Source organism: Heterocephalus glaber, unplaced genomic scaffold (assembly GCF_053883595.1).
Source record: "Heterocephalus glaber isolate CG9 unplaced genomic scaffold, H.glaber_assembly_v1.0 deba00000809, whole genome shotgun sequence".
In the NCBI taxonomy this organism is placed as follows: Eukaryota; Metazoa; Chordata; class Mammalia; order Rodentia; family Bathyergidae; genus Heterocephalus; species Heterocephalus glaber.
Genome location: NW_028258163.1, coordinates 2,499,612 through 2,512,433, shown reverse-complemented (window position 1 = coordinate 2,512,433; position 12,822 = coordinate 2,499,612). Strand labels below are relative to the sequence as shown.

The following is a 12,822-nucleotide window of genomic DNA, read 5'->3' as shown; positions in this document are numbered from 1 at the left end:
AGATACATAACCTTAGGTTCCAGGTCTATGTGGCATCATGTATGTCCTTTCTAGCTGTACCTGGGTGCAGGAGGAAATCAAATTTGCTCTACTCTTTAGCAAGACAATATTGTCTAATAAATAAGTAGATGAGCCCGGGATTTAGCTCAGTGGTTCCACGGCCTGCCTCGAAAGTGCAAGGTCCTGAGTTCGATCCCCAGTACTAAAATAAATGAATAAATAAATAAACAAATGCACAATCAGTGTTTTGATGACCACAACCTGTGCTGCATCAAGCTGTAAAAGTCTGAAGTGGTGAAGAACAACAACTTTCTAACAAAATATTCTGTATCATACCTTTCTTCCCTTTAATTTTCCTTCTTTTATTTTTTCTCTCAAGACTTGGGAGTTCAGGAGAAGATCCATCCTGAGGGAATAAAGAAATTTTAACAATATTAAGTATGTGGGCCGAGGATTTAGCTCAGTGATTCTGCTGCCTGCATCGCAAGCGCAAGGTCCCAAGTTCAATCCCTAGTACTGATAATAATAATAAGTATGTAAAGGTCATTATCCAAGAGAGAAAAAAAGAATGAATTCTCAGTCACACTGTCCTTCACTAATTGCTAACATCTCTTAACAAGATAACAGGAGGCTCACATACAACTCAAATATTAGTTAAAAGAATGCATTTAATTAAAAAACGAGTCCAAAATCAAATGCCCCCTAGCATCCTACAGGTGATAAAGGTCATGGGTCTTAGGCAAAGCATTCCACATATGGGAGAACTGACAGTCATGAACATATACTCTGAGATCATCTTGGTATAGTTTCTACTCTTTTTTTGATACCGGAAATCAAACTCAGGACTTTGCACTTGCGAAGCAGGCGGAAGAACCACTGAGCTAAATCCCCAGCCCTAGTTTCTACTTTCTTTTTGTTTTTTGACACAGGGTCTCATTAGGTAGTCCAGGTTGGCTTTGAACTTGCTGTGCATCCCTGACCGGCCTTGAACTTGCTGGCTTCAGTTTCTACTTTGAATTTCAGCAAGAAAATCTTTACAAGAAGCTAAACCATCTATGAGACAAATCTCAAGATGATAACTTTGTCAATAGACAATCTTAAGCTTCAAATATATTTCAAATCATCTAATAATATTCCCTACGTAGTGTCTAGTTGACAGCAACCGAGTTCAAATTTGAAATGGGTCTAAAACCCACTACACTAACTACTCAGTATGTCGTTTTATTTTTTAATTTTTTTTGTTTTTATTGTTTTCTAGTACTGGGAAACTGGGCTTTTCACACTGAGCTACATCCCCCCCTTTTTTTGAGATAGGGTCTTGCTAAATTGCCCAAGCTGGGCTCTTCAGCCTTTCAGAGTGCTGGGATTACAGGAATGTACCACTGGGTGCAGCTACTGTCTTATGTTTTCTTTCATTTTTTTTTTTTTAATGTTTTAATGGGCCCATCTGTTCACAGGGCAGGATTTCTGACTGTATCACTTCCAGCAACTTTCTTTTTAGAAAGAAATCCTGAAAGGGTTAAGCAATTAGTGTGAAAGGAATGCCATAAAAGCAAAAATGGTGGGCCAGGGATTTAGCTCAGTGGTTTCGTCGCCTGCTGTGCAAGCGCAAGGACCCGAGTTTGATCCCCGGTACCAAAAAAAAAAAAAAAGGTATCTGTGAAGAAAAAGACCCTTTTAAGGTCAGTCTGGGCGACTAAAGGACAAACGACAGAATTACAAAGACAAAAATTAAATAAATAAAGCACACATAGCCAGGCACGGTGGTACATGCCTATAATCCCAGCTACTTGAGAGGCTGAAGTTTAGGATCACAAATTAAAGCCCTGCTTGGACAACTTAGCAAGACCCTGTCTTAAAATAAAATAAAAACGGGATGGGGATATCCGTCAGTGCTCCTTGGGTTCAATCCCCAGGACCAATGAATGAATGAGACAAAATAAAGCTGGGAGTGGTTGGTACATTCCTTGTAATCCCAGATCCTGGTACTTGGGAGACTGAGGCAAGAGGATTGAAAGTTCAAGGCCAGGTTGGGCAACTTAGAAGGATCCTGTCTCCAAATAAAATAAAAATGGGGCCGGGGATTTAGCTCAGCGGCATGGGCACCTGCCTGGTAAGTGCGAGCTCCTGAGTTCGATCCCTGGTACCAAAAAATAAAAAATAAAAATGACTGGGGGTGTAGCTCAGTGCTTTCCTAGCGTACAGTAGCCCCTAGTTCAATCCTCAATACTGAAAAAAAAAAAAAAAGACTAAAACTTTTCTATACTCTCCATATATATATGTACACTTTAAATCTCACAGTCCTGAATCCAACAATCATACAAGCCCTACAAATCCAACAATAAAATGCTTTTCCTCAGAAACAATACAGAGTGCATCTATGAAAACAGATTAAGTTACAGCTGAAGATACAACTTATCCTTGGTCAAGTGATACAAACCATCACTGGATTGGAGACCAGTTTTAGACATGACTTCACATTTTCCTGGTACTGTACATTCATATTACATTACATCTAATTTAGCAGAACTACTCAGTGAAAGAAATCAGTGGGATGAAAATAAGAGCCTCACAACTCTATTCCAGAGTAGAGAGAACCTTAACCCCAGGTAGCCAGAAAAATCAAACAGGTAAGCCTTTCTTGTATGAACAAGTCACCACATAAGATTTTCTATAAAAAGCCCAGAAAAATCATACTCACTCCAGTGGCTCTTCGCTTCTTTCTAATACACTGGCCATCATTTTGTTCAGCACCAGAGGTACAGCTACTATCTGTAGCTGCATCTGCCAAGCTGGAGATTGCAAGGACTGAGGACGCATTTGATGATAAACAGCCCCCTTCTCCAGTGCTCTCCTGGGCATTTTGAGTCTTGGGTGGTGATGTAGAGCACTCCTGGCTGTTCATATCTTTTGCAGAATGCATCAAAGGTATCATATGGTCAGATGGCAACTGTGTACTATGTCGCCTTCGGATAGCAAAGTTTTCAGCCCTTTCACATGTTCTGAGGGAGGCAGCCAGAGGTGTTGCTTCCTGTTTAAGGCACAGGGTTGCTTTCTGACTCTGTGCAGCACTCAGGGAGTTACTAGGTGAAACAATCTGCTGGGGTTCACTTTCTCGGCCAGTACCTTCTTCACTGAAGAAGCTGTACACAGGAGCCCTGTCTGTGATCACACTGCTCTCAGAAAGGCTTCGCTTTCTGGCCAACCCAGGGGCTGAGGCGATGGAAACAGCTTCCCACTGGAACCCTTCAGGACCAGACAGGCCAGGCTCCCCACCTAAACCCAAGACTTCTTGTTCATTCTGAACCAGAGGCACCATTTCTATGCCAAATCTTTAAAAACAGAAAAGACAAAAAGAAATCAGACGTGATAAGGGCGAGAGGCACTACTGAATGTGTCAGGCTCTGTGAAGCACAAAAGTGAATGAGACTTTCTGAGTTAAAGTAGTTCAGTTTGATAAACAATTGATCCAGGCAAAAAAGTAAATACATTATAAATATTTAAATGTCACAAGTCCTAAATTAGAGATTAGATTACAGCTATGAGAATACATGTAAAGAAGTAAAAGTTTGAGTTTTATTTCAAATGAAGCTATAAATCTACAACAAATACATCAATTTTAAAAGCAAACAAACCAAAATAGACAAAACTAAATATTCACAAATGCCAGAGACTGTGCTAAGGCTGAATAATTAATCTCAAGTATTACTTACAAGGTCTGGGAAAAATAATTTTTTTTTGAAAATTTTTAAAAAGGAAACAAAATAAATCCCTTATTTCCATGAGGACAAAAATGGCCCAAAGCATGGATAACTGTGTAACACTGCAGAATCAGGATTTTTAAGTAGTAGACCTTTGTTACACATTGCTTTACCATTCAAAAAAGTCTAGTACTTAAAATAGCCAAAATACTACAAAAGTCTTTAAGAGAAAGTATTTTGTCATCCTAAGTATAACGCCCAAAGTACATAGAGAAAGGTAACTATCCATAGGTTCTAAGCAAAAGGTAATAAGAACAGTTATACCTAAAACATTAAAACAGTTATGCTCTAACATTAACATCTAGAGAAAGACACAGATTTCTGGACAGTTTTCATGGTGTTACTTTTTAGCCTCTTTAAATTAGAGTGATGACTTTTTTCCCTGTGCCCCTCTAGTTTCTAAGAAGGAATATATTTCCATTTTAACTACATTCTCTGCTAGGAAAGCCTAGATTCTATTTACAGTACTAATACAGCACTACTCAGTATCTGATAGTCAATTAAATCAGACACCTATAGAGGGTATTTTTAGCAAACATTTAACTAAATGAAACAAGCAGAATTTGCTTCATCAAGGTCAAAGGGTAACTTTGAAAGAACGCAAGAAAGACACATATTGAAAAGAGGCACGCACACACCTGGGTAAGCCTTTGCCCAGCTCTTGCTTTTTCCTGGTTACTTGCTGAATGACCTGTTCCCAGTTGACATTTCTCCGAGATGCATTCAGAATCTGTCTTAGGGTTGGCTTGAGACCAGACTCCTTCTCTGTTTCACTCTTTCGATGACCACTAATATTGCGAATGCGGCGAGCACTATTGAGGTTTGGCTCAGGAAGGTGTGCTCCAGTTTTGGTCTTTGAACTAATGTGGCGGGTTAGATCTCTCTGGAGTGAGGCAGGAAAGCCAAGCTTACTTAGTTCGGGCAGGAGAGAACCAGAGGGCTGACTGTTATCACTTTTGTGAAGTTCTGCTTCCAAGGTAGTATTCGCAAAGGCTTCTGTTTCGTAAGATATGAGAGATTTAACAGGGTTATCACCCTGGCCATCTTCTAGAGAAGTTTTCAAATCCAGTAATAAGCTAGACTGTGGACTGGCTGCAGATGGCATCTGTGACTCAGACTCTTTCTCATGAACCATGGAATTACATGAGGTGAAGGCAAGTTTTCTAGATGTTTTCAGGATCTGGTCATCCTCTTCTTTCTCACCGACAGTATGAGTGCTGCAGGGTAAAACTTCTGTAGTTGCAGAACCTAGGGTTCCGAGTTTTGTTCCATGCTTTTCTGTGTCAGATGTTTCTCCACCACTTTCATCTTCTAATGCTTGTACTTGAAACTCAATCTTCAAAGATCCTTTTTCAGACTCCAGTACATTCCTACCTGTTTTTGCATAGATCCTGGTCCTTTTAGGAGTGCTATGAGGTGGATCTTTCAATGACTCATGACACTGTAGCATTTCTTTGGCTTTTTGTATTGTACTACTTAAGTTAACATCCAATTCTTTCTGAGTGCCAGAGGCAGTCTTACTTCCTTTACGAGAACATGAACTACGCATTTTGGACAGGGAGGAAGAACCATGGTTATCTTCTAAAATGGGTTCATTCAAGGGATTTGAGTTTCCTGCAGGAAAAGAATTTGTTTTGGTGTTTTTTGAGGGAGTCTTTGGGTCTTGCTTTTGAGAAATGGGCTTAGTGGCCAGAAGTGGAAGTGGGGATTTCAATGAGAGCAACTTATTTGAGTTATGTTCTTGTTCAGGGTTATCTGTAATGGGACAATCTCTCATCACCTCACAGGAAACAGGGCAGTCAGAAGGGGCTTTGTGATTAAGAGATCCATTATCTATTTCTTTTTGTGTTTTTAGTGCTGGGGGATTATTAGCTTCATCAGTTAGAGGTGCTCGTATTCCTGCAGTTATCAAGCTAAAGTCAAAGAGAGGCTTATCTGTCATTTCTGAATTATTACCAGTGACTTCTTTCAATCCCGACTGTGAATCCAGAGTCTTCTGGGAAGGGTACGGAGTCCATCGATGGAGCTTTTCCCTTGCTACACTGCCATTCTTTCCACCAGTTTTGGTAGGTGCACTATCTATTTGTTTAGTAGTCTGGCTTTCTGGTTGCTCAAAATTGAAGTCATGTAAGTCTTCTGAAGGAAATCTATCACTGGTAAAGTCTTCAGAAGGACTTCTGTATGCTGCAACCATACCAACTTTATCATTATCTTGCCACTGCCAATTATATCTCTCTTGATTGTATTTGCTTGACATATTAGATTTCTTGTTCCATGGCATATTCATGTCTTCTACCTGATAGTTAGAATTTCTGTTTCTCCCTGGTTGAAATTTGTCTCCGGGGCTATTGTAATTCCAACTATTCATATTACGCACATTGGATTTCCAGTTTCCGTTACTGTTGTTCATATGCCAACTGGAAAAACCACCTGTTCCTTCAGAATGCCAACTGGAATTCCTTCCTGGACCATTATAATTCCAATCTACCATCCCGTTATTTGGATGCCAAGCTCCCCCAGAATTACTATGGCTGTGAAACCAAGTTGAGGAGCCCCTTGCAACCCCATTACGCCACCCAGCACATCCTCTCGGTCCACCACCATTCCTCAAAGAATGTGAAAAGCTACTTTTCCTAGCATTATTAAAGCCGTCTTTTTCCCATTTCCAATCCCACTGTGGAGGTCCACGATGATGCCTTGCTGGCTGACTGTAATTATCCCTGTCTTGGTAAGGGATTCGGTCTTCGCGTCTCCACTGGGGTTGTCTGCCATCTGAGTTTATTTCTTGGCTGCTACTGGAAGATTTATCTTGTCTGGAAAAAATAATAATTTTTTCATTATTGATTTAAAAGAATTCTTATGATTTCTGTAAAGGCATAACCCAAACTTCCCCTCCATCCTTCTCCCCTATGACTTAAATTACATAATAAAATCTATTTTTACTTATAATAGTGATTGCTTTCATATCTTTAAAGATAATGATTAAATTTATATTCCACCATTAACTAAATTAAAATTAAACAATATATTATTTTCTTTATCATCCTAAAAATATTAAAAATCTGACATATTTACACCATTTTTCTCTTCTGAGGATATTCTCATTTTTCTTGGCATGTTCTGGAATTTTGTCCCTATTATTATTTTTAGATTATGCAACTTTTTCAAAATAAGAAAAGTATATTTCAGTTATGATTAACACGATTTTAATGTTCATTCAGCTGCCTTTAATATGACTTCTCCAGCTGAAAATTTTTTGAAAAATCCAGTTTCTCGACCATTTTGAATACTAAACTTCTTATATTTTACATAGTTACTTTCATTAATAAACACTTTATTAAGTACCCATTCAACAGTTGTTAGTGGCATAAGAAAACTTTTAGGCATAGTTCCTATCCATGATGGCCTTAGAACCTAGCTGAGGAAATAAGTAAGGTCACAAACAGGAGTAAAACAGCACATACCCAATAAGTAATAACCCTAATGAGTGCTATAAGGAGCTCTGGGAACTAGAAATTTTTATTAAAAAGCTACAGCTTTGAATGCTGTTTGAATTATTCATGTTAGAGTCCACAGAAGTGTGGATTAAATTTAAGCAAACATCATAGCAACAGGTATAAAGCCATTTTCCTTTATAAACTGTCTATGGGTTGTCCAAAACAGTGTTCAGCATGTAGCAGGTGCTCAAAACACTGAATGATACTAGTTAACAGTTACAGAAAAATCTACTAAATATCAGGCATTTTTAATGCAAGCTAATACTTTATATAGGTTACTTCAATTAATTGTCACAATTCTAAGGCAAATAATATTATTTTTAATATTTTTACATGAAGAAACTGAAGATTAGAGGGATCATATAATCTGTCTAGAGTAAGACAGAAAGTGGTAAGAGGAGAAACTTGAACCTTGGGGGTCTGACTCGAGTTTACACTCCTAACCTGGAGGCCTTTATAGAATGCAAATCCCAAATCAAGTTGCCACAGTTGGATTTCTCTAAACTTGACCTAAATCTTAAAACTCAATATTGACCTTAATTGGCTTGAAACGCTTGTGATACATATTAAATAATTTCTGGACACAAACTGGGATTCCTGCCTTTTTCACAAAATAGATTTAAAAGTTAATGTACCTTGAAAACTTCAAATATCTACTTACATTATAAATTATAACTATGTCTGAACAGGAGACCTGAAGTCCCCAAGGAACAAGGGCTATTACACGCACAAACAAGGTTTGCTTTGAGGCTAGTCATCATCATTAACCAAACTGCTTTTTCCTCTTATTTCTAAACAGTAGGCGAATCACAAACTCAGCCATACTAATGTGGTCAGAAGTGAGGAAAGAACTGAGTAATAAATCTCAAAGCAGAAGTCCTAGATTATCATGAACTAGACTGAGGGGATAACAGCAGTCAGCTAAACCCAGACCCTAGAAAAAACAATCAAAGTTAAAATCTCAAGAGGGAGCCATAGTGATGCACACTTGTAACTCCAGTTACTTGGGAAGCTGAGACAGGAAGATCAAAAGTTTGAGGCCAGCTTGGCCAACTTAGAAAGACCATGTCTCAAAACTTACAAACAGGACTGAGGATGTAGCTCAGTGGTACCATGCTTATCTAGCACGTACAAGGTCCTGGATTCAATCCCCAGTACTACAGGGGGTAAAAAAACTCATCAGGGAAAGAAGAAAATAAAAAAACATCATGAAGGGGGCCAGGGATTTACCTCAGTGGTACCACTGCCTGCCTCGCAAGTGCAAGGTCCTGAGTTCGATACCTGGTACCCCCCGCAAAAAAAATCATGAAGAAATAAGATTTTATAAATAGGCCATCACAGAAGCATATAAAAAGACTCAAAGAACAGTAACAGTGTGATATCAATGTCTTACCTGCTAAGATGCTTCTTACTGAGTTAATGTTTAATCATTTATACATATAAGCTAATAATGGCACAGGTGTGTAAGAGACTCCAACTTCCTAAAACAGAAGAGTCAACTCTAGCTGTACTAAAAGTAATGAAAATGTCTTTTGAAGGACTAAGCAACTGAAGAATTCAAGAACCATGTTGCTAATGACATTAAGACTAAAAGTCTCCTTCAAAAATTTGTTCAGAAAACTTCTAATATGTGGTTCTCTCTCTCCCTTTCACTCATATCTGAAAAATTCTGTCTTATTGATTAAAACTTTTTAGGATAAAAAAATCAGTAAGGTAAAGGCACAATGTCTAATACTTGCTTACATAAATGTATGTATAAAATTATTTGGTACAAACCACAGAAAGTATTGCTCAAATGACCTTGACACTATCAAATCTAAAATAAAGTTATTCAATAAATATTTATAAAGGCACTTAGTGTAAACCAAGCACTGTTATAGTCACCAAGGATTCAAAGACAAAGAAAAATCAAATTTTCCAGAGGCAGCATGTTAATTCACAGCAGGTAAATACTGTAATTTATTCAATGACACTTATACTCCTAATAGCTTTTCACTATAAAAGTTGAATACCAATAAGAATGGTGTAAACCTAGTTACCAATATGGCAAAAATTTCAGACACGTAGCTAGTCCTAGCTTATATCAGGACAATACTGAGTTTGGTGGACTTTTTTTTAGAGCAAACAGTACACTAATTCAAGAAAGCATTTCATGGTCTTTTACTCATAAGACTGCAACCTGAGGCTAAACTTTTAACTAAGATAAGTGTAAATGCTAGAGACTGAAAAGTACAAAAATGTATTCTTATATTCTGTTACAAATAGGCTTTTAAAAAAATCATTACTTACCGACTTTGTTCTTTCCTTTGTTTTATTAACTGAACAAGTTCCTTATCGAAATACTCTTCTTCCTCCTCTTCTCCCTTTCCATCTTCTTCTCTTTCCTGAGCATCAACATTATCTTTGTGCAACTGGCCAGAAATGTGTTTTGCATATGCAGAGAGACCCACTATGGTGACTCCGCACACGCGACACTCGTGGCTACTGTCCCTAGGGAAAGAGGGAGATGAGGGACATTCAATTCTCCCCACTGGCATGGCACACTCACGAGCTGTGTTACAGTTTCCTCTGAAAGACACTGCACAATTTGGCACAGTGGAGAATTAGTGCTCATCGATTTCAATGCTCCTTTCACCACTTTTAATAGGTTTGTTCATAAGTTACTTTTGAAATGATTTTCAGATTCCTTTCCAGCAATCAAGAGGCAATACACTTCAGATTAATGTGCTTTAGGAGGAGAGATCTTCTTGAATTGCTGTACTTAAGATCTTGCCAGAGGAAACATGGTGAAAGGGGAGGCAGGGGAGGGGGCTCAGAGCAAAGACAAGTTGCTCTGGAGCACACCCATGGTCCCAGCTGCACTCAGAGAGCCTGGAGACAGTGCTCTGATTTAACCTCCTGCTCTGGAGCACTCTTCCAGTCAAAATTAAGGGGTGGAGAAACAAGTAGGTGGCACAGCCAATCTTAACAGGGAGCTAAATCTGAACAGCTGGCACTTTGCCTGGAATGCGGAGATTCTGATAGGAGTCGTCCTCAAGCTTTTTTTGATCTGGATGATACATGTGACCTACACTCTGCTTCAGAAGGGCTTATTTTAAAGGGAATGGAAAGCATTTCAGTTGTGGGACGTTAACAGCTGTGTTAGGCAAATGTTTTTCCTCAAGTTTCAGAAAACATTACAGTTCAGAGAGAAGCAAAACTAAATTTTTATTTAAACTGGACAGATTAATTTTTTTTTCATTTGCTTGACAACACTCAATAGTGAAATTCATACTTGGCCAGTCTTAAGAGGCTAGTCTTGAAATCTACTCCAGGCCTATAACAGATCCAATTTTGCTGCTCTCTGGCCTGAAATCCCTTGATGGGTCAGCTGTCTATGCATTCACTGATGAGAAACATCTGAATGCCACGGCCACAGGGCAGTAGTAGCCATCCAAAATCCAAACTGGCTTGATCTCCTATCATGTGTCTTGAGTTTATAGTAGTTCTATTTTTGTACTTCCTATATCAATCTATTAAAAAAATCAACATAAGAAGACATGCTTTGGCCAGACAGAAACACATACTCATGAGCACCTCTCACCTCCTTCTCACATACACCTATCAGAACATGGGCAGAATTTATATCGATTAAACCAGAAGAGACCTGAAACTGAGCACTTCATTTACTAGAAGACAATTGCTGTTATAGACCACTTAAATGTTCATTTAAAACAAAATAAAACCAAAAACCACCCTATTAAGCAACTACTAAATGTGAGACATGTGAACAATCTCCAAGAAGTTTAAAAAATAATACTTTTTTTTTTTTTTTGAGACAGGGTCTCCCTATGTAGCCCAGGCTGGCCTTGAACTCACAGTGATCCTCCTGCCTCAATCTCCTGAGTTCTGGGATTACAGGCATGAGCCACCATGGCCAGCTATAAGAACAATACTTAAGACTGGGGGTGCGGCTCAAAAGTAGGACACTTGCCTAGCATAAGACCCTATGGTTTGATCCTCAGAACCACAAAAAAAAACCCCAAAAACACCACACACAAATATAATACTGTTTCCTACTTTGGAAGCATCAAGAAGAGAAACATGAAAAAAAAACCAAGAGAAACATGTAGAAAGTTTACAAGTTTTCACCTTTTTTTGAACTCTGTAACTCAAATGTTGCTATTTTATTTATTTTGGTACCTGAGATAGAACTTGGGACCTTGCGCTTGCGAGGCAGGCGCCAGAACCACTGAGCTACATCCCCGGCCCCAAATGTTAGTATTTTAAAGATTTATTTTAATGAGCTGTGACCAGTTTCCCTAAAAAAGCAATACCTGATTACTCTGAATATCAAGATCCTAATTCCTTTTAATCCCATAGGTACTTCAATACATTATTTTCACTGAGAATTTTCAACTGTACTTACTACACATATATACTTAAAGGACAATCTTTAATTTTTTCCAGGTTTCCAAGGATAGCAAGTAAACTGATGGTAGTTTATCCTAAGTGAACACTAACTTGCAATAGAAAACAAAGAAAGTTAAAGATATAAATTGATCCACAATGGGCAGCACACCTAATTTACACTACACAACAGACATTCAAATCAATTTAATTTTCCAGTTAGAAAATGTTTTTGTCTTTAAACTCCATAAAATCATGTTTTCTACCTAAGAACTTATAGGATGCTAAACGCTATTATAGTACAGTAGTTCTAGTAACATCATTCTACTGGGAACTTTAGTACAATCCCTTAAATAAAATTCCTGATTTTTATCCTATTTTCTAAAATGCATGGCACATGCCTATAATCCCAGCAGGAGGCAGGAGGATCACTGCCTCAGCCCCCCAAGTGCTGGGATTATAGGTGTGTGTCACCATGCTCAGCTCAAACAGAGATTTTTAAAAATATTTTACTTTCCTTGTGAAAAAGAACATAGCCAAAGATCCAAAATTATCTGTTAGACAACAGTGATCCTGCCCAGACTGTAAAGGCAATAGGAAGTGTGACATAAATGTTAATCTAAAAATGATTTAATAAAAAACCAGAAATCTCTTAACATTTTTCTTATAAGAAATCTAGCTTTAAAAAGACAGATAAACTTTACAAGAAACTTCCACAAGAGAGAATCTAAGTTTATACAGAGAAAGAATAGGGTAGGACAACTATATCTTCTGAAAATTCAATGTATGCAGAGGAAACCATATAACCTCTATTCTACACACAACAGGCATCAATGCTTCCACGTATGTGTTTGGGAAGCCACATGTTTTAAAAGTTAATAGCAAACTAAATATTTATTGGTGCTGCTTGTCAAATCTTTTATTAATAACCAGTTTAAAAATCCTGTGTTACGTGCATAAAATGATTAAAGCAAAATGTGCTGCTTTCACTTCTTACCAAGTAAAGTAATAATTTTCCCCAGCGTGCTTAAAGGGCCCAAATTAGCTTCATCCTGTTACCACACAATTTCCTCTCATGTGTGAAAGGCAGTCTTAGATAGTCTCTACATAACTTTTCTTTATTAAGCTTGCTCTAACTATACCACAACAGCTGCCTGATAAATAAAGGTTTGAAT

General features: G+C 38.1%; 1 protein-coding gene across 10 annotated transcripts in view; it reads right to left on the bottom strand.

The window, feature by feature from the left end:
* The window catches only part of Znf106 (zinc finger protein 106), a 79,057-nt gene that overhangs the window by 27,289 nt on the left and 38,946 nt on the right, over positions 1-12,822 (bottom strand). For all 10 annotated transcript variants that reach the window (XM_087207354.1, XM_087207360.1, XM_087207361.1 and 7 more), the window contains 4 exons: positions 9,548-9,748; positions 4,400-6,574; positions 2,702-3,332; positions 337-406 (listed from right to left, as the gene is read on the bottom strand). In XM_087207354.1, coding sequence (XP_087063480.1) covers positions 337-406; positions 2,702-3,332; positions 4,400-6,574; positions 9,548-9,748 — 3,077 coding nt within the window. The remainder of the gene's footprint in view (positions 1-336; positions 407-2,701; positions 3,333-4,399; positions 6,575-9,547; positions 9,749-12,822) is intronic.